Source organism: Coloeus monedula (genome assembly GCF_965178545.1).
Source record: "Coloeus monedula genome assembly, chromosome: 8".
NCBI lineage: Eukaryota > Metazoa > Chordata > Aves > Passeriformes > Corvidae > Coloeus > Coloeus monedula.
Genome location: NC_138788.1, coordinates 24,646,263 through 24,666,968, shown reverse-complemented (window position 1 = coordinate 24,666,968; position 20,706 = coordinate 24,646,263). Strand labels below are relative to the sequence as shown.

Sequence of the window (20,706 nt, the reverse complement as noted above, 5' to 3'; positions counted from 1 at the left end):
ATGTGCACTCAGGGTGAGCACCCGTGCTGCCGAGCTGCTTGCTCATCCCAGGTTTGGTAACCACCTGGATAATTATTTGTACAAACTGCAAGCCGGCTCCCAACGCCCTCCCCGCGACTGGCAGGTACAGAACACACACATGCCGGCAGGAAGCCAGCTCGAGCATGCCAAGACTGTGAATGGCACTGGGCACACTGGCTCCCTGGGGCTCTATACCCAGCGTGCCAGCACAGCACAGTGGGGCTTGGCTCTGGCCCTGAGCACATGCACACGCAGGCAGGGCTGCCGGCCTGCCAGCACAGCGTGCACGTGCAGCCGTAGAGCCGTGCGTGTGCATCGGTGTTTGCATGATGGGCACAGCTGGGCATGCAGGGCTGTACATGCACGCACGGCTCCGCAGGTGCACGCACCGTGTCCACAGGGGTGTGCTCACCCCATGGCTCCCCGTGAGCACACACGTGCTGTGTGCCAGCAGAACACACGTGCCGAGAGGGCCTTGCACGCTGCAGCCCCCAGCCACTGTCACCAGCACCCAGTGGGGTGATTTTCCACTCATGGGACTGCAAGGTGTTCCCCAATACCTGCTGCTGGAGCTCCTCAGCACCCTTCCCATGGATGCTGCCACCTTGCTGGCTAGGATATTTTTTGGGGGGAGAACAGCAGCCAGCAGGCACCTTGGTACAACAACTGCCGTGGCCATAAGGCACAGCCTCACATCAGTCCGTGGGCTCTGTGCTGGCCTAGATGTCTCCATCCCACCCCTCTGGTTGCAGCTGTGTGGGGGACATAGTGGGGCAAACACCTTGGGGTGGGACACAGCTCTGTGCAAGGAGCTACAGAGGGAAGCACAGAGCATCAGTGAGATGAGCTGGGATGCATGAGAACATTCACAGGGACATTTGCGGGGCAGTGAGGTAGGGCGCAGGCGCTGGGGCATAGGGAGCCTGGCAGTGTGGTGCACGGAGGGGGTGGGATGTGCAGGGAATGGTGGCGTGGTGATGGGGACAATGCACAGGAAATTAGAGCGAGCAGCAGCCAGACACGCTGCGGGGGGAAGGGAGATGCTGCGCTCCACTGAGGGCTGCACGAAGGCAGGGGAGGCTCTTCTGCTGAGCTGGGGGCAGCATGAGCACCAGCCACCTCTTTGCACATCTGGGACTGCCCTTTCCCATCCCCAGGACTAAGATGTCCCAGTTTGCTCTGGTCTTTGCTCCTGGGGCCCCATCCATGCCAACCCAGCTCCCAGGGAATGGGGACCCTCTGAAAGCTAGCAGCCCTGACGCTTGGTGACCCTCTGCCTGGTGGCTCATCTGCCACCCTAGCCTCTCTCTGGGGAGAAGGCAGCAGGATGCTGGGGAGAAGTCTGCCCCTTGCTTGCATTGCAATGGGCAGAGGGGTGGCACAGGGCTGTTAACTGGTACTGCCAAGCAGAGCAAGCCTGTGTGGTGGCAGTGCCAGATGACCCCCATGGCTCTTGCAGGGACAGTACCGCTCTGGGAGCATGACAGGAATCCACCCAGGATCAGCTGGATTCATAGAGCACCCATCCAGCAAATGTCCTCTCCAGCAAATTCCAGCTGGTGCAATACAAACAGGGTGCAGGTGAGCACAGGAATGCTGACTGAAGGCAGTAACCTCCAGGATACTTCACTGGAGCCATCATTCTCCTTTCTAGAGCATTATGAGGGCCAGACACTGGTGCACAGCCTGGCGGGTGCACAGCACACACACACTGCCAGCACACTCACAAGCACCTACACACACATACACAACAGTCTGTGTGCAGCCACCCCATCTGCTCATGTGAGCACTCAGCGTGCCACCCAGATGTGCATGCAGACCATGCACACACACACCTGCACTCACACATGCATACCCCCCATCAGGTACCCCTGCTGCTTTTTGACACAAGCAGAGGGCACATGCTGCCACCACAACACACTGCGGGATCCCTCAGCTGCCAAGCCGAGCCTGGCTCTTGCCTGGCACTGCTTTTTTCTCTGGAGGGGCTGTGCTGGGACATCCCTGCTCCGAGGGTCTAATTTCCACCATAAATGTATTCATGGATAATTTATCCCCAGTTGTTCCTGTGCTAATGTTGTCTTTTAGCTGAAATAGCTCTCCTCCTCTCTGGCGTTCACCCTGCTGATGTATTTATAGTGAGCACTCCGTTTCCCCACAGCCTGCGCTGTGCTGGGCATGAGTCGCTGTCCTCCCTTCACGGGTCTCCCGGGCTCTGCCTCCCTTGGCAGCCCCATGACACCTCTGAGCCTCTTCCAGGCTGATTCCAGCGCAGGCAGGTCCCCTGAAGCCCATGCAGGGATGTAAGCAAGTGCCCAGTCCTGGCAGAAATGCCTTCCTGGTTCCTCCAAGGATCGCTTTTGCCTCTCCCATTCTGCATGCCCATTGCGCTGTGGCTCACAGTGATGGACGCCCACGCTCAGATGGCTGCTCGCTTCATCCCTCTTCTCCCTGCTGTCCCCTCCCTGTCATTGTCCCGCAGTGTCTGATTTCCTGTCTTGCCCACAGACCTCCTCTCTCTCTGGTCCTGCACCCCAGACCACCACACTGCTCCCGTGTCCCCTGGACACCTCTCAGCGTGGGGGTCCCTTCGTGCCGCGGCTGGCAGTGACCTGGCGACTGTCACTCCTCCCAGCGGCTCCCTTGAGCTTTTGCCTCCCAGCGCCCTTCCCCAGTTCTCTTCTCCTGCCAGCAGGAGTCCCTCTCAGGTGAACCCTGGGAAGGCATTACCATCACAGAGGTCAGATTGACCCCAAAATTTGTTTAATCTAGTCTTCCAGTCCTCTTTCTCACAGGTTTCCTGCACCCTTGGCAGCAGCAGGGTGTGAATGCTGAACTCCAGACACTGCTCACCCAGGGGGGCTCCGGGGGTGCCCAGCCCCTGCCCTGGGACCCCCAGCCCTGCAGCTCTCTCACAGCCTAGCCCCTCTCTTTGCACAGCCTCCCTGGACCCTGCGCGGTCCCCAGCCTCTCCTGTCACCGTGCACAGTGCCCCCGGGTCCTCGCTTGGACTCTTCCTGTCGCCGGGACATCATTAGAAATGTTAATTATTTATTATCACTAAAAGCCCTTTTTGCTGCATTGCTGTTCTCTGCCTATCTCTCTGCCCCGTGCTGCCTGTAACCGGATCCGCCTGTGCTTACCTCCTGCCTCGCAGTCCCTGTCCCTGCTTTCCCTCTTACCTGCTGGGACACAGGGTGGGGGAGTGAGAGCATTCCACTACCCCCCTGCAGGACGTGGCCCTATGGGACGAGCTGGACTTGTCCCTCTGGGATCCCAGAGCCATGTCTGGTATGGAGATGTACCAACACCAGTGCCCAGCCCGGGGACTGCCCTGTCCCATGCCAGGAGAGGTGACAGGAGGACAGAGGAAGGACCTGGCTGGTGCTGCAATGGACCCAGGAATCATCAGCTCTTCCCAGCCAAGGGCAATGGTGTCCCTCCCCAGCAGCACTGGGATGGGGCTCCCTGGCCAAGCTCAGCAGGGTGGAGGCATCGGACTGTGCTACAGCCCTCCCAGGCAGCATCCCTGTCTGGGAAAGAGCAAACAGGCTGCAGGGGAACCTGGGGTGCTGCTGGCAGCCAGCTGGGGCTGGCAGGACACACTTGGGGGCAGCCAGCTGCTTCAGAGAAGCCATGCAGCTGCAAGGAGGCAGGGGAATGCCCAGCCTGCACAGCTCAGCCTCCTCTGCCAGAGCTCCTGAAAGATTTATCAGCTCCAAGTGGATCCCATTGATGAATCAATTAAAGTTTATCAAAAGCAGTGGAGTTCCTTCCCATGGGGCAGGGCTGGCACTGGATGCAGCAGCACTGCCACAGCCAGCGCTGGGTGAGATTGGGAGTTGCTTCAGGTTGCAACATCTCTGAACACAGTCTGCTGGGCAGAAATCACCTCCTGGCAGCATCTGTGCCTACTAGAGTCAGCCACGGCACCCTGATACCTTCTAGGGACTGTGGCAGAACGGGCCATGACGGAGCAGGCTGTGACAGTGCCAATAGGAGCCAATTCAAGTCGACGTAAAAGCTGGATCCCTCACAAGAGGTTTCTCCTTCATATTCCCCCAGTCTCCAAAAGGAGCCAGGCTATCCAGGTTAGCAAGCTCCCCAGCCCCGGTGCTGTTTCTCCCTGCCGCTGCACAGTCCTGCTCAGAGTGCTGGAAGCGAGGCAATAGCGGGAAGGAGCCTACAGCGGTAGCTGTGGGAGAGACACTGGGGAATGGCTCCCGCGGGAGCGCAGGGAGGAGCACCCAGACCGCTCCCGGAGCGGTATTGATTCCTGCAGCACAAGCACTGCCTTCTGTGCCTATTCATTGTCGATGTGCAGGAGAACAAGGAGCAAGAGAACCTGGCTCCCCCCTCCACAGCCAGCCCACACTCCTAGGGCCGTACCGCTTCCCTGCCCGCCAGCCGCCGGCAGCACCGGTGTCTGCCCGCACCACCGCCTGCTTCCCTGCATTATACAGCACTGTCACGAGCCGCCGAGTCCCCAGGTGTTTGGTGCAATAATGCAAAGCATATCTAATCCACCCCAGCCCCAAGCTCTCTGCAGTCTCCTCCCCACAGTCTGAGTGTGTTCCCCTGGCCAGGCACAGGAGAGAGACCCAGGACTGTGAGCACTCTGGGTGCCTCTGGCACAATGGAGCTGACAGGCAATTCCCCTGTTGTTCCTGCACACCCCTTGCAGTTCCCTAGAGCTTTTCTCTGCCAAAAGCACTCTGTAAGCATTTGCTCCGCAGCAATAAATCAGTGGGATGCTCACACAAGCACGGGCCGGCCCTGTGCTCTCTGGGACCAGGGTGCAGCAAGGTGCTTGAGGCAATGCTCAGCCCCAGAATGTGGTTCATTCATTTCCTGTTTGTCCACAGCTTGGTGGGGTTCCAGGTGGCAGTCCTCTGAACTCCTTGGGTTGTCTGGGTCTTTTAGGACCAGAGCAGAGCAGCCAGGGAACCCTCTGCACCCATGTGCGGTCCCAGAGGGCCCCCAGGACTGGCTGGAGTCTGACAGTCTGCTGGGTGCAACAGCCTTGGTTGTGGACAAGGTGGTTCCCTGTCCCTGGACCATGCCCAGTCATTCATGTTCCTCCTGCTCAAACCCTGGCAAGGAGCCAGGGAGGAGCAGCCAAAACCCCTGTCCTCTCTGACACCCCTATGAGTATGTTGAACCAGCAAGTTCTCAGCTCCATGAGAGCCCTGGGAGTCATAGGAGTTGACAGGCTCTCTGGTGGCTGTGAGGAGGCTCCAGGGCTCACAGAGAAAAGGCTGGTGAGGGAGAGCTGAGGTCACCCCATGCAGTCCTTCCTTCCCATCCCAAGGGCCAGGGCTCAAGCCAGTGCAGGATGCTGTGCAAACAGGGACTGGATGCACAGCTCACTCGAGATCAGTGCCAGATCTGGGACTGCCAACAGCTCCTTTCTCTCCCACACTGCTCCTTTCAGCCTGTGCCTCCCCATGGCCCCAGCTGATGCAGCTGCAGATGAACAGACAAGGAGAGCCAGGCAGCAACTCCCGGCTTGCTCTGCTGTCCCCCGGGAGGCACAGACATGGCAGCTTTAGATCAACACTCTTCAGAAGCAAGAACAATCCCAGCTATCAGCAGAGAGCGGCTGGCTGGCTCCCGGCATGCGCTCCCACTGAGTACACGACATGGGCAGTGGGATTTTGGACCGAGGTACTGGGACCACTAATGCAGAGCCATGAGATACTGAAGCTCCCACCAGCACTGAGCTGAGTGCCTGGGGCATGGCTGCACTGGGGGCAGACCAGGCAGCAACAGTTGACCCCCTGTCCCAAAACTGGGAGCAGTGGGAGCTCAGTGCCACCCTGCTCTGTGCTGAACTAGAGTCGGCCTTTAGGGCGTGGGATCTCCATGCCTGGGAAGAGTCCCAGGACACCCCAGGACACTCCAGCCCAGAAGAAGCTGAGCCATGGTCAAGCCAAACCCTACAGTACCATTCTGGGGTACCTGACCTGAGGGACTGGTTCAGGTGGGATGCCCTGACCCATCTGCCATTTCCTGGGGAGAATGGGGGTGTTAGCGGTGTGATGGGTCTCTGTTCCCATGGGTGGCAGTCTGGAGGGTACCACCATGACCTTTGAGGGAAGGAGCAGCACAGACACAGTGGCTGAGGCTGGAGAGGACATGAGATCATGTTTCTAGTGGACAAAAAGAAGGGGGTCCGTCTGCAGCCCACACCTTGCAGCACTTGGACTGCGTTACTGCTGTCATGGAAACTGCCGTGGAGCATCATTCTGTTGCACTGGCCAGGGTGACCAGGCCACGGCAGTTCCCAGCCTTCTTCGGGCTCTGTCCACAACACCTGGATTTACAGAGTGGGAGAGGCTGGATGCTGCCTGCCAATCACCATCCTTGGGTCACCCTGGGGCTGTGACAGGATGGGGGCATCCCAGGGTAGGGCTCCCAGGGAACAGAAGGGATGGAGAAACCGGGTAAGTGCTGGCAGGGGCTGTCTGGTGCCATTCCCAGACAAACCCAGCTCCCACGTGGCCAGGGGCTCCACACTGCTTGGCCTCCCACAAACATAAATCATTTTCTAATTTATAACATGAATAATTGATTTTGCCTCCATAGCTGGCGATAAATCTCCTGTGCGCACATGCATAAGAAAATAATAATAATGAAAGCGATCAGGATCTGCTGCCATCGATTACCTGTGAGAGGGAACATGGTCCCCTGAGTGCCACATGAGGCTGGCATAGGGGTTGCTCCCCAGGGGATGCCGCGTGGCCCTCTGCCTGGTGTGAGCTTTCCTTGTCCTGCACAGGGGCACCTGTCTGAGTTGGGATGAGTGTACCTATCTTAGTCTGAGCCCCTGGGGCTGTTCTGGGACCCACACTGGGCAGCCAGGAAGGTCTGAGTACTTCGGGGTATCCCAGACCTCAGGCATCAGCGGTCCCAGCCTCGAAACTGCACCTAACAAGGGGTAAGATGCTTGGCACAGGCCCATTCACGGATGCCCCATGCGACGCCTCAGTGGCACCTTGCCAGGGCGGCCCGTGACCGGTCCCCTGTCCCTCGGCAGCTTCAGAGTCTAGGGGGAGCTGCAGAAGCCGCTCTGGCTGTCGGCTGCCCCGGTCCCTGCACGGGCAAGCAGCGTGCACGCCATGGGACATTCCTCTTCCCCGGGTCACCTTTTCTCCGGTACCACACCATGGGGCTGGCTGGGAGACAGCAGGTTGGAAATCGCATCGGAAGCAGGTCCTGGGGCGGGGAGCGGGCAGAGACCCGCTGCCCATCAGCCAAACTAATTAGGGCGGCCGCACCAGCTTGCCCAAAGCCTTTGTAGCCCGGTGTCCCCATGTCTGCCCGCCCCGTCACAGCGAGCACCACGGCTCCCGCCTGGCGTGTGACACTGAAGGGTAACGGGAGACCTACGGCAGCCCCACGCGGGGCCACCCGCGGGCGGGAACGAGGGTTGCTCTCCCTCTGTCCGCCACCATCCCCTGCGGCTGCCGGGCGGCGCCGGAGAGGGACGGCGGGCCGTGGCGGCAGCGGCCCCGGCCCGTGTGCCCGCGGCCGCGGGGGAGGAGCGGCGGCCGGGGCGGGGCGGGGCGGATGCCGGGGCCGCACTACAGGTCCCGGCGCTCCCCACGGCGGGGCGGGCTCAGCGCGGCGGAAGCGGCGGCGCGGAGCGACGGGGGACCCGGCGCGGCCACTGGTAACGGCGGGGCCTGGCGGGCGGCGCGGCCCGGCACGGCCCGGCACGGCGGGGCGCTCGGTACCGGGGCACGGCGGCCCGGGCTGCGCACCCTGCCTGCTCCCAGCGCTGCCCCGCTCTCCCCCTCCCTGGTGTCCCAGCCCTGATCCTTACCCCCTGTCCCATCCCTGTTCCCCAGCCCTGCTCCCCACGCCCTGTCCCAGCCCTGCTCCCCACCTGAAGGCCCACCTCCCCCAGTGCGCTGGCAGGCAACCCCCGGGATAGCCGGATAACATGGCACGTTGCAGACCCCATAACTTCCCCCAGTGTACACAGTCGCAGGACGATGTGTCAGCCCTTGAGTGCCGGGGAGTTTCACGGGTCCCTGGGTGCTCGGTGCGCCAGTCTGCCATGCCGTGGCACCTGGTGCTCACAGGTGCTGGACACTCTTTTTCGTGCCTGCCTGCGGGCCCCTGGCATCCTCGTCTGTTCACACCACCTGCGAGGTTCTGTGTGCTGCCTGCTGTGGGGCTGTCACAGGCCTAGAATGGCCCATGGCATGATGCTGGTGACCAGATCTGCCTCTTGCACGTTTTGGGGTGGTCACTCCAGTCACTTGCTTTCTGGTATAAGTGCATTGTAGGGCTCTGGGCCTTGCTGTTCAGGCTGCTGTTGCTCCATGAGTAGCTACTTTGGGTTATTTTACCTTCATTTTCCCAGGCTGGGTCTTGCTTTGTTTCCTGCTTACATTTCTTGGATCCTTTGAATGGTGTCTCTATTCTGGATGATGTTTGCAACAGCTCGCTGCTCAGTATCATCTGCAAATTTAATGACAATTCACTATTCAAGTAAAAGTTGGAGAGATGGTGTAAAATGAGACCCTGAAGTTCAGCTGAGTTGGTTCTTGCTTGCCTTATCAAAAAGCTTTGCCCAGTGATTCTTCTGAAATAACTCCTCTGGGCAAGCCAATGTCCACCCACCATTCATTGTGTTGGGTGTGCAGGCTCCTTTACCTGCCAGTTTTGTTCTGTGCTAGGGATAGGAACAGGGTTTATCCTGTTCTCAGCTCTGGTTTTGTTGTCCTTTCTTGCACAGAAAATCAGTGCCTTGTTTGCTCTACCCATCACTGGGGTTCTGGTTTCTTCTCGGCACTGTGTGTCAGCGGGTTAATAGGTTCGTCTCCGCACTGGCCAGGCTGGCCAGGTGACTGTGTCTGTGTGGACATGCTGTTTTTGCTTTCCCTGCAGCTGTTTTTGCAAGGCCTTTGCCTCATTTGCATTTTTCTGTTTAAAAACAGTGATTTTTCCCTTTTGAGTCATCTTTATTTTTGAGCCATCATTAATTTTCTCTCCCTCCTTGTTTATTAATAGACCTTTTCACTTTTGTGCTGATTCTGCTGGGGTATATTTGTGAAGTCCTTTGTATTCCCCTTAGCATTCTGGCTGTTAACTCCTTATGCTGGTTTGTTGTCCCTTCCCTCCCCCCCTGCCCCCCTGCAGCTGTGAGGGGACACTATTGACTTACAAATCATTTTCCTGTCTGGAATGTTCCCCTTCTCTTGTTCCAGGTATCTCCTAAGAGCATCTATTCCAGGTGTCTCCTAAGAGTATTGCAAGTGAAAGGCACGATTGAAATCTCTCTCAGTGCCTTTGACGCTTTTGCCAGCCCCTCACATAGCCAGCGTTTGCTGTGTCTGCTGGAGAGCGTCTTTCTCCTGGCAGCAGGGCACAGGGACGTCTTAAAGCCCTCGGGGCTGCAGGCAGAAGTTGGATGGAATGCAGCTCTTTGCGCCTTGAATACTTTGCTTTGCCTCCTACCAGTGGCTCTGTGTTCTTGCCTTTGCTCTGTCTGTCTCCACCAGGTATCCAGGTCGTTCCCTGGCCCTGCCGCCTGCTGTTGAGCCAGGTGGCCTGGGCTGGAGCTCTGCTGAGAGCAGGAGAGGTGCAGGGTAGCCAAAACCTCTGACAATCCTTGCCTGGGCTGCCAGGGGCTGGTGTTGTGCAGCTGGTAAGTGTGCCATGGCACGTGCCTGGCATGAGATGAGTCCTTCGAGTCGCAGGTTCCCCAGTGGAGCTGTTTAGAATCTCCTTGTACCTGCCTTTTTATTAATCTTGTTATTGTGGTTAATTTTTTCCCCTTCAAAGAGCCCAATCTGCTGCAGCCTGTAAAGAGTGACATTGTGGTGTGCGAGCTGCATGCCAAGGCTGCGTGAGGTCCCCCAAGGCTCCTGGTCCCCCAGTATTGCCATCCCTGTTCACTTTTAAGGCTTTAAGGTTATCTACTCTATCGATGGGAATATGGATTGAGTGGAATTAGAAACCTCGAAGGCTAAAAATACAGCTCCCTGCCAGGAAATGCAGCAGCCTGCTGAGAGGGTGCTGCATGGCACTGAGACTTCTCCAGGAACTGGCATGTTCCACATGAGCACCACAGCCCAGCATCCCTGTCTGTTCCCAGGTTCCCTGAGCAGGACTGTGGCTGGCTTGCTCTTGTTTGTGGGGTCCTTCCCTGGACAGGACAGGGAGAGAAATCAGGGAGAAAACGCTGCCCATGTGTGCTGCAGATGTTCACTAGAGGAGGAACACAGGCTGGCACATGATGGGGCAGCTCGCTGCAACTTCACAAACACATACCATGAGCACAAGCTCCCCATGAGCAGCGTGTTCCTGGGAACAGTGCACGGGGAGCCTGTGTCTTCAGGGAGCTCTGGCTGATGATCCAGTATCCTTCTGGCCATGCCAGGCTATGCTGTGCTGGGCTGGTGGGCTTTACATGCCATACAGCTGGGCAGTGATCCCATCACCGCTTTTACCATGGTGCCATGGCCTTTCCCTGCTTGGTGCCACAGTGCTGAGTTGTTTTGCCAGGCAGCTCCATAAAACAGGACAGCATCTGGGGCATCATGGGCCTTTCTGGGGATGCACTGCCCATCGCTGCCTGTCTTTGTGGGGCAAGCTTGGTCCCAGACTCTGGAAGTGGCAGGATTGCCCTGCCTAGCGTAGTGTGAATGAGACCCAAAGCCAGGGCCATTGCTCTGCCTCCCAGAGCATGAAATCAGTCGGTGCTGACCCGTGGCTGTGGCATCGATGAAGTGTGTAATAGCCTGGGGGCAGGAGCTGTGCTGCCCTGTGGGGACAAAACAAAGTCCTGCAGCATCACTGCCAGTGTGGGTCATCTGCCACCTTGCTGTGCTTCTTCCTAGGCTGCAGGAAGGAGCTCTTCCCCAGCAGTGTGTGGCAGGCAGAGGGCAAAGCTGTGCAGGGAGAGGATGCTCCCAGCACCAGCCGTCCGGCTAATGCTGCACCATCTGCTTTGGAGGGTGAGGCAAGGTGAATGGCAAGCTTTTGAGGAGCCCATAAATCCTGTGCGCAAAGGCTCTTGGAGGTGACATGGGATGTGCATGGAACAATGCTGCTTCTGGTTGCTCACCATGCTGGAAATTCTCAGGAAGCAGAGCCTGGGGAGATCAGTGACCCCCACAAGACATTCAGTGATGAGCCATGGGCTGGGACTCTGGGCTTGGCTGGGAAAAGTCCTTTAGCAGAACATGTTTCAGTGCAGTTGGAAGCCCTCTGTGGTTGGAAATGGTGGTGCCAGGGGGGCTTCCAGTGCCCCCTTCCCTCTGGCACTTGGGCTGCCACTCGGTGAGAAAATGTATAATGCCTCAGTGTTGAAAAATTACTAATCCAGTCCTTGGAAGGTTTGTAGGATACATTCCTTTCTTGCGGTCGATAAAGATAAAGGGGATCGTTCTGCCAGTAAAATTAGTGTATCAAAGAGGGGGAAAAAAATGACAAGAGCTGTGGAGACAGAAAAATGATTGGGGCAGCCCTGGGATGGTGCTCAGCATCACCACAGTGCCCGTGCCTGCATGTTGTGTTCCTGCCCACCTTTGCAGCATGAGGTGCAGGCACAGGCGCCGCGGTCATGCTGGGGGTGCTGCCCTGCTGGGCTTTTCCAGTGGTTTCCAGAGAGCCACGAGAGACTCATCCATCATGCCAAGGCAACGGCCTGTCCATCCATCACGAAGAGGGGATGATGCCACGTGGCATGGGCAGCCCCAGCCACTTTGCAGCCAGTGGTTGGCCTCCCCTCGCCTTCCCGGCACCGCTGCTGGCTGTTGGTGAGGGGCCACGGGGAGCATTCGCGCCTCGGTCAGGGGCTGTGTGGAGGGGAGGCTAATGTACCGGAGGTGCCTCGGAAATGAGAGCCTTGGATGGGTTCCTGGCCCTATTGATCTGCCGGCAGTTTATGCATCCTGACATTCATAATCTTGGTCGGCGCTGATGGTCCAGATTAATGGGCCCAGGGGCTGTCCATCCGTCACTTCACATTAATTACTGAAGAGGTGTTTTTCCAGTGATTTACCTGACAGCGGCCTGTGATGAATCCCCCTAAACAGAGTGGGCAGTGATTAATCATGGGGCCCCAGCCCAGCCCTGCTCTGCCTTCCCCTCAACCACAGTGTAGCCCCCTGCACCATCCGTCTCCATAAACCCTGTCTGATGCATATTTATAGGGGCAGGGGGGCCTGGCCGCTTGCGGCATGCCTGCTTCTGCCAAAGATGATGAAAAATAAATCTCTGTCGGGATGGGGCAGCAGGTGAGCGGGGCTGCAGCATGCCATGGTCCCGCGCCAGGGTATCCCTGCGCTGGGGTTTGCTTTCTGTTGTTCTGTGGCTGCCTCAGGCTTCTCTGTGGCTTTTGATGCCTGAGTAGTGCATGGTGTCGGTGTTCTACTTCAGCTGCAGACCCTGCTCCCTTGGGGTGGAGGGTCCCAGGTAGCAGCTGCTGGAATGGGTCTGGTGCCTCAGTGATTCTGTTGGGATTTCCCTGCTTCCCCTGAGCTGGATATGCCCCACCAAAGGCTGTAGGGCTGTGCGGTGCTCTGGGCCCCAAACCCTGTCTGCAGATACGCTACTGCGGGGCAGCGTTGGGGCTCCACAATCCATCACTGTGTGCCAGCTGCTGAGGGAGCAGGGATGGGTGCTGGGACCCCGACTCAGTGACCTGGGCGGGGGCTGCCCACTGTGCACTTGGCTCTGGGGCTGTTGGGCTGTGGGCGGGACAGTGACGCTGTGCTCTCCTTGCAGGTAGCGGTGGCACCATGCAGCAGGAGGCGGAGGGCAGCCGGACGCGCCGCAGGAAGCCTGACATGGCCCTCTACGTGCCCAAAGCGCGGCGGGAGAGAGAGGCAAAGGCAGCAGGCGATGCACGGGTGGGGCACCGCCGGGAGCCCGAGAACCACTGCCTGGTGCAGGATGCTGGCTGGGGCAGTGGCGAGGGGCAGAGGCCAAGCCCCCGTGCCAGAACGCAGGCAGGCAGAGCAGCAAGGAGGGAGAACAAGGTGGATTCCGGCCCAAAGGAGCTGCGGACAGCCTCTGCCAGGCACAGCCATAGGATGGGAGGCAGCTGCCCCATTGCACTGGAAAGCCTGGAGGCATCACCCAGCATGTGTGAGCCATGCCCAGATCCAGCTTTTGCTCAGCCCTGGGACAGGCAGGATAAAGCATCTCATGAAGGACCTGGAGAGCTCAGCCACGGCCACAGGATGATAAGGACTGAGCCTGACCCTCCATCCCCACCGAGTGCCCAGACTGGGGCTGTGAAGGCTACCCCCGAGCCTGGGGATGACCCCGCTAGCCCAACACCTGCTGCTAGCCCAGCACTGGTTTGTCAGACAGGTCTGAGTGACGTGTTGGAACACTTGGGGGACAGCACCCCAGATCCAGCTGGGAACCTCTCCCAAAGCCTGGGAGAGGCTGTCCTGGAGTCAGAAGGGGTGGGCAACCATGACAGGGTGCCCCAGTTGGTGGGTCTGAAAGCCTGGGAGGAGGAGAGGGAGGAAGACAGGTCTCTCCTGGCAGAGCGGAGCAAGGGTTGTGCCACTGGGTTACTGGAGGAAGAGGAGACGTGGGGAGGAAGGGCTGAGCTTCCTGGGGAGAGCACCTTGTGTGCACCAGGAGTCAGCTGTGAACCTGTGTTGTTGGGGGGTAGCGTGGGCGGTGTGCCAGTACTCCCAGGGGACAGCACTCCATGGCAGGGCATGGGCAGCCCATCCCAGCTCCTGCCTGTGATGGAGGAGAGCACTGCTGGTGCTGGGGACCCCGGTGGGGAGGGTGACCTGGTGCCTGCTGTAGAGGAAGTGGGCAGCACTTCTGCCTGCAGAGATGGCAGTGCTGGGGCTGAGAGCAGCCCGTGGGACGGAGCACCTCTGGAAAGCTGTGAGCCCCCACTGCCCCTAGAGCTGCTGTGCCATGGCGTGGAGGGGATCTCACCTGCATCCTGGGCCAAGGAGCTGGCAAGGCCAGATGAGGATATGGGCTCGCTGCAGAAGCACCAGGAGGCTGAGAAGGAAGAGAAAGGTCTCCACAGCAGCTCTCCAAAGGAAGGACAGAGCAGTGCCAGTGCTGAAACCCTGAGCCAGACCAGCCCGGGTGCCGAGGAGAGCTGGGATGTGCTGTTCAACGATGATGGGGACTGCCTGGACCCACGCCTGCTGGAGGAGGTACTTCCTGCAAGCCAGTGTTTGTGGGGATTTGCAGGGATGGGGACTGGTGCCCACTGGGATGTGGGGGTTGTCTTTTCCTCTGTTCTCTGGGGTGAGTGCATGGGGTGGGCGGGCTGCACCCAGGGCATAGTCAGCCTAGCTGGCTGTGAGCCAGCCTTCCCCTGTGGTGTCAAAACACCTGGGATCTCCACCTTTCCCCGTCTGTCCCATCCTATCCCGCGTTGCTGGTGAAGGCTGGGGTGATCGTCCCTCTGTAGTACATAAAGTGCACCCAGTAAAACTGCTGAAGTGCCGTAAACTGCAACTGCACCCTCGTGAAACCAGGGCTGGTGATAAAGAAATGGGCTGAGATGTATGGGCTCCCATTGAAACAGCAGCAGGATGTTTCCTCGAAACTATGGCTTCTTAATCAGCTGTGGCTCATTGCCATTCCCTCCTGCACACATGCTGCTGAATTTACTACAGTTGGCTGCTTAGTGCCAGGGCCCTCACCGTTCTGCTGCTGTTCACGAGGAAAGCTCAGCTCCTGCAGCAAGGCTGGATATCCCTTATTGCATTTTAAATCAGTAGTGTCAAACTGGTAATTTTCCAAATGACATTAATGTACCTGAAGAAACAAACTGTTAATATGGTTACATCCAGCGTCTGTCTACCCCCGCTGGAATCAGGGTGTGAAGTGGTGGGTGGTGCCTTCCTTACAGTGTCAGTGAAGGGATGAGATTGACTCAAGAGCACACTTACTGGGGGACGTGGATCCCACCTTGTCTGCAAGGCCATGCTTGCGCTGATGTGTCCTCTCGGAGCCTGGCATGGTGCTGAGACAGTGGGTGAGACACACAGGGCTCGCGTTTGGGGGGATGTGGAAGGGCGTTGGGTATCCCCATCCTTGCCTGGCTGTGCTCCCTTCAGCCACTCCAGATGGGAGGTTGTGGTGAGTGCTGGTGCTAGGAGGACAGCACTGCTGCTCTGAGGCAGCTGGTGCAGGTGGCACTGGCTTTCTGTGGGCTGCTGCCATGGGCATGGCTTTTTCCTCGGGGGAGGAAGGTCAGGGAGGATCCCTGTTATGGTGCAGCCATAGGGTGCTGTGGGCAAGGTTGTGCTGTGCAGTACAGGCTCTCACTCCAAGGAGTATCCGTATTGGCTCCCCCATGCACAAGCTCTGAAACAAGTCTGAGCTCTTCAGGGAGCTCAAACCCTGAAAAAGCTTCCCAAAATGGGTGAAAAAGAAATAGGGATTTATCAAAAGCTGCCATCTTTGTCCCCTGCAAATTCCCATGTGGAGCCTCATGCTTCCTGAGCCCTCTGAACTCTTGGCAGGTGGAGGTAGCTGCTTGGGGACGGTGCAGGCTCTCGGGAAGATGGAGCTGTTGTTAATTAACAAAAAAACCAAGAAAATTAGTAACGTCTTCCCCATATCCAAATCCTTATGCAATGCAGATAGCTGGCAGAGAGCAAGATTTATGACGTTCTGTGGAGGAGAGATTTCTGATAGTGGACGGCTCTTCAATCTAGCAGGAAAAAAACACCATAGTGAGCACCATTGGCTGGAAGCTGAAACCAGACAAATTCAGAGTAGAAATCAGTTTGAACACAGAGTAATTAAGCACTGCGACCATTTCCTTGCAGGCTCTGTGGACTCTCCATCAGGCGGTGCGGCACGGCAGGGTCTGCGGTGCGTGCGTGCCCAGGGCTGTGGTATAAGTGAGCAGCCACGGACCCCTCTGACCTGCTCTGGCAGGAGTGTGTCTTTAGAGAGCAGTGAGATGTGATGGACGGGCTTCATTTTCCCGGTCATCTGTCTGTCCATCCATCAGTGAACCGTCCCCAGGATGCCTGCCAGGGCTGGGGACTCTACCATGGCTCCCATCCCTGCCCTGCCCCGTGGCTGGGGAGCTGCTGGCACGCTGCGTGCTGGGGCTGGCAGTGCCGGGGGACCTGTTGAGCCGTGCCTGCTGTGTGGCTGAGCCCTGCTGCCAGACGGCTCCTGTCCTTCCTGCCCCACCACAGTTGGTGATTTGTGAAGGTCAAGGACCGCTCCAGCACTCTGTGCTCCTGCTCTCTAATCATCTTCCCAGTGCCTGGCACTACCTGAGTGCTCTGCTCCCTCAAGCAGCACCGCAGGGCTTTATCCTGCCTGGGAATGACTCCCTTGCCTCCCCCGAGCAGGCACAGGGTGCCTGAGTGTGCCGCCCTGCACGGGGGTGATGGCAGGGCAGGCGGCTCTGCTGGCAGTGCTGGCCTGTCCCGTGAGCTCCATAACTCAGCTCTACCCTCCGCTGGCATCCAGCCGCTATGGCAGCACCCCCTCACCTGCCGTGAATCCATCTTCCCCATAAAATTGTCGGAATGAGCACTTTTTATCGACTGAGCTGGCTGGGATTTATGGACTCTAACCTTGCAGCCGTGGTGTGCTCTGCTATGATCGCTTAGGGGATCAGGGTGGGAACCCGCCTGAGTTATGTACCCATTTCCTGGCATCGTGCCAGCCCCATGCTCCAGGAGGAACAGGGCAGCTGTCAGTGGTTTTGGACTGCACCTGCCCTGGTTTCTCAGCTGAAGCAGGGCAGTGAGTCCCCTTGGCCAGTGGCACGGCGTGGTTTGGAAAGCAAGGGTTCAGCAAGTGATGCAGGGTGGCCCACTGGGCAGAAGGTGGTGCGGGGTGACCAGCTGGCACTGGCAATGCTGTGAGACAGAGGGAAATAGGGGCTGGCTGCACCCCTGTGTTGTGGCAGTGGGAGGCTGCTGCCTGTGTTTTGAAATAAAGGTTGAAAAATGTGCAAGGTAGAAAAGCTTTACAGCCATCATCTCTTAGGGCTGGAGAAAGTGTCCCGCTGTGAGGTATTAAAGGTGCACAACCCATTTTATCAAGAAGAAGATTGAGAAGGGACTTGATTAACATTAGTAAGTGCTGTGACAGGGAGGGGACCAGGGACTGAGGGTTCTTTAATCCAGCAGAGGCAGAACAAGAACTGCCGGCTGGAAAGTGAAGTCAGACAAATTCAAATGAGAAACAAAGCATAAATTTTTAGGTGCACAGGTGTTTAACCAGCAGAACTTGCTCCTCAGTGCTCCTCTGTCTTTTTCATCTTGGCATCTGGGGTGCTGATGGGCTGCTTTGGTGCATGTGCTGCAGTCAGGGTGCGCTGAACCTGGTGCTTCCATGTGGCAGAGAGACATCATTTCCTTCTGACATTACTGTCCTGCTCCTTGTTCTTCCCCAAACGTATTTCAGGTCATCACATCACTGTGGAAGGAGTGGTGTGCTCAGAGGTGTACATGCTGTTCCACCCCTGCCATTCCCACCATGTCCATGATGGGGATGCAGAGCGTGGCAAGTGAAGGGCTGCTGGTAATGGGAAAAGCAAGTGCATGGTGTGAGAAACCTGGCTGATAACTCTTAATTCTTAATGCCATGAATCCATCTGCGATGCTGGGCTGGGGTCTGAGCAACTTTCTGGGGAGCACTTGCTATGGATTGGGAACTGCTGTGGGGCAGGTGGGCATGAGTTGCTCAGAGCTGTGCCTGTCCTACTGCTGCAGCTCTCAGGGGGTGTGAAGCACCAGGAGAGCCAGCAGTCACCCCGCTTCAACTACTATGGGGCTGAACCTGCTGCGCCAGACATCAGCGATGATGAGCTGCCCCACGTCATCGAGATCTACGATTTCCCCTCAGATTTCCGCACTGAGGACCTGATGCGTGTCTTCTGCAGCTATCAGTGAGTCTGCCAGCACTCTGTCCCCAGTGCTGGGGTTCCCTGCCTGGGCTCTGCTCCAGACGGCTGCCCATCAGGTGCCGATGCCTTGCTGAGCTTCCCTTTCTTTGGCAGGAAAAAAGGCTTTGATATTAAGTGGGTGGATGATACGCACGCCCTGGGCATCTTCTCCAGCCCCATAACAGGTACTGCTCCTGGTTCAGCTGGGGATGGGCAGAGAGGAGGCATCCCTCTCCTGCAGCCAGATCCTGGGCATGGGGCTGGCCCTGCACGTGGACATGCTGCTCTCTTCCTGCAGCACGCGATGCCCTCAGCACCAAGCACCTGATGGTGAAGACGCGCCCACTCTCCCAGGGCACCCGTGCCTCTAAAGCCAAAGCCAGGGCATATGCTGGTGAGTGGTGCTGCCCTGTGCCAGCTTGTGCCTTCTTGACTGTGCTGCAATATCATCGTCATAATTGGGGAGGGGTGGGGCAGCCAGCACGGCTCCACAGCTGTGCCCGCTGCCCTGTCCCTCCCAGAATGCCCCACTGATGTCCCCCATCTTCACAGAATACCTGCAGCCGGCCAAGGAGCGCCCTGAAACATCAGCTGTCCTGGCCAGGCGGCTGGTGATTGGTGCCCTCGGGGTACGGAGCAACCAGACACCAGCCCAGCGAGACGCTGAGCGGAGGAAGCTGCAAGAAGCTCAGGGTGAGTTTTGGATGCCTGGAGGGGCTGCAGTATGGCAGGGCTTTCTTCATGCATACTCCTTCTCACAGGGTGGGTGGGAGGGGGCTGCACCAGGGTGGACCCCAGCCCCCTCCACAGGGAGGTGGGATGATAGGGATGTGGCATTGACCCTCTTGTCTCTGCAGAGAGGAAGCGCCTGGAGAACAAGCAGCGGGAGGATGCCTGGGAGGGCCGGGACTGAGCCAGGAGGCTGCACTTTCAGCCCACGTCCCTCTCTGTGGGCGGGCAGAGCACTCTGCGTCTCAGAGCTGGGACGGATTCTGCACTGCGTCCAAAAGCACTGGGCTGCTTCACCGAAAGGGCTGAGCAGCATGCGGGCTGGTTGGTGCTGTGGGGATGCTGTTGCTGTCAGACAGCTCTGCCCACCCTGTCCAGGGCAGAACCCCCAAGGCTACCAGCCACAGCAGGAGCAACAGCAGGATGCACAGAGCTCAGCAGAGAGCTTGGGGCCTGTGCGGGGCGGCCCTGGCCACCTGGCAGGGCCTTGTGAGTGAGAGTTTCTGTCCTCTATTTTGCTAATAAATGCCATTTATTTTATTTGCTTGCCGTTCCCTTCCACCTCCCTTCGGAGGACGGTGTGCGTGCCGGGGACAGCTGCGCATGGTCTGCACCGCTGTGGAGATGTCCACCCCTCCCAGGTGCTGGGTGTCCCCAGCGGTTGTGGGGGATGTGCAGGCAGGAGGGATCGGGCAGGACGGCAGGCAGGAATGTGCTGGCAGGGACCCTGTTTACTTCCGCGGAGCAGCTGCAGCCCTGAACAGCAGGGCCCTTGTCAGAGCATGGGCAGGGCCGTGTTCCCGGCCCCACACGGGGCTGTGATGTGGCCACGCTGCCGGCCGTGGCGGGCTGGGGGCTTCCTGCCCTGCCCCCGGGCGGAGGCTGGCGGCTGGGACCTGCCTTTGCCTCCTCTGCTTTGCATCATCCCTCAGCACCTGAAAAACAGCCCTGTGTGTACCAGTGCTCCCACCCTGTAGCTCTGCAGACTCTGAGGTTTTGGAGCCTTTCACAGGAGACGAGGATGCGAATGATGCTTTTCTGCCACCACTGCCAGCAGTTTGCATGGTTTTGGTCGCTGAAGAGCTCATGTGGCTGCCCTGTGTCCCCTGGCTGTCCCCCAGCTCGGCAGCAGTGGAGCTGGTCGTGACCCCGTGGTGGTGGCTGCCTGCCCCTGCACCATCCGGCAGCGCTGCCAGCTGGGAGCCGTCTCGGCTGCCGGTCCCGGATGCTCGTGGCTTGGCCAGTGGAAATTTCAGGGCGCAAAGCTGCTCTCATGTGGAAAACATCTTCCCCGCCATCCGGCATCCCTCAAACCCCGAGCCTGGCCGAATGAGCCTCCACCAGCATGTGCCTTGCCACGGTCTCTGGCCTCGGGCCCCCCAGTGCACCATCGCCGTTCCCAGCAGCAGCTCCACGTGCAGGAACCATCACGTGGGTGCAGCCTGACTTGTCCTGGGTCAATGTGGGTGCTGACAGCCCCCTGCCCTGGGCTGGTGCCTGCCAGTGAGGCAGGAATGGACAGAGGTGTGCAAGGACAGGGGTGGCACTGCCCCATGGCTGGCAATCTGGGGAACAGACAGTACAGAGTGTGTTGGTGACATTCCCTTTTATTTCCTGTTGTAAGAAAAAGGATAGAAACCATGGGAGGTAAGAAACAGAGAACAAGGGTATGGTGTACCCTGTGTCCTCACCCTGTGCTGAGGAGCAAGGACTTTGAGGGACAGAGTGGCCCTACCACTGCTCCTATGTCTGGGAAGCTGCCAGGACAGCCTGGGAAAGCCCAGCATGTCAGCTGCAGACACAGTGGCTGGTGGGCTGGCTGCCAGCCCATGCTGCCACAGAGCACTGTCTTTTTGCATGCACAGGGTTAGCCAGTTCAGGGCCAGGGTCCCCTGGCCCATGGGGACCACTGACGGCAAGCCAGAGCTCCTTGATGCCAGCCGCATGCAGACAGCTGGGAGCTGGTGGCCCTGGGTGGCACAGGGGGGACACTGCCCTGCTGGGGAGACATTGCCTAGACCAAGTTGTTCCCAGCTGGGGACTGCCTTTGTGATTGTAGTGGGAAAGAGCGCAGGGGA

At 58.4% G+C, this 20,706-nt stretch overlaps 1 protein-coding gene across 1 annotated transcript; it reads left to right on the top strand.

The window, feature by feature from the left end:
* The first annotated feature begins 12,779 nt into the window (after positions 1 to 12,779).
* Positions 12,780 to 19,080, top strand: R3HCC1L (R3H domain and coiled-coil containing 1 like). The gene is made up of 6 exons (XM_082286417.1): positions 12,780 to 14,183; positions 17,727 to 17,902; positions 18,014 to 18,084; positions 18,198 to 18,293; positions 18,452 to 18,592; positions 18,757 to 19,080. Exons 1-6 carry the CDS (start codon positions 12,783 to 12,785, stop codon positions 18,810 to 18,812), a joined length of 1,941 nt encoding a protein of 646 aa, XP_082142543.1. The 5' UTR covers positions 12,780 to 12,782; the 3' UTR covers positions 18,813 to 19,080.
* The last annotated feature ends 1,626 nt before the right edge of the window (positions 19,081 to 20,706 follow it).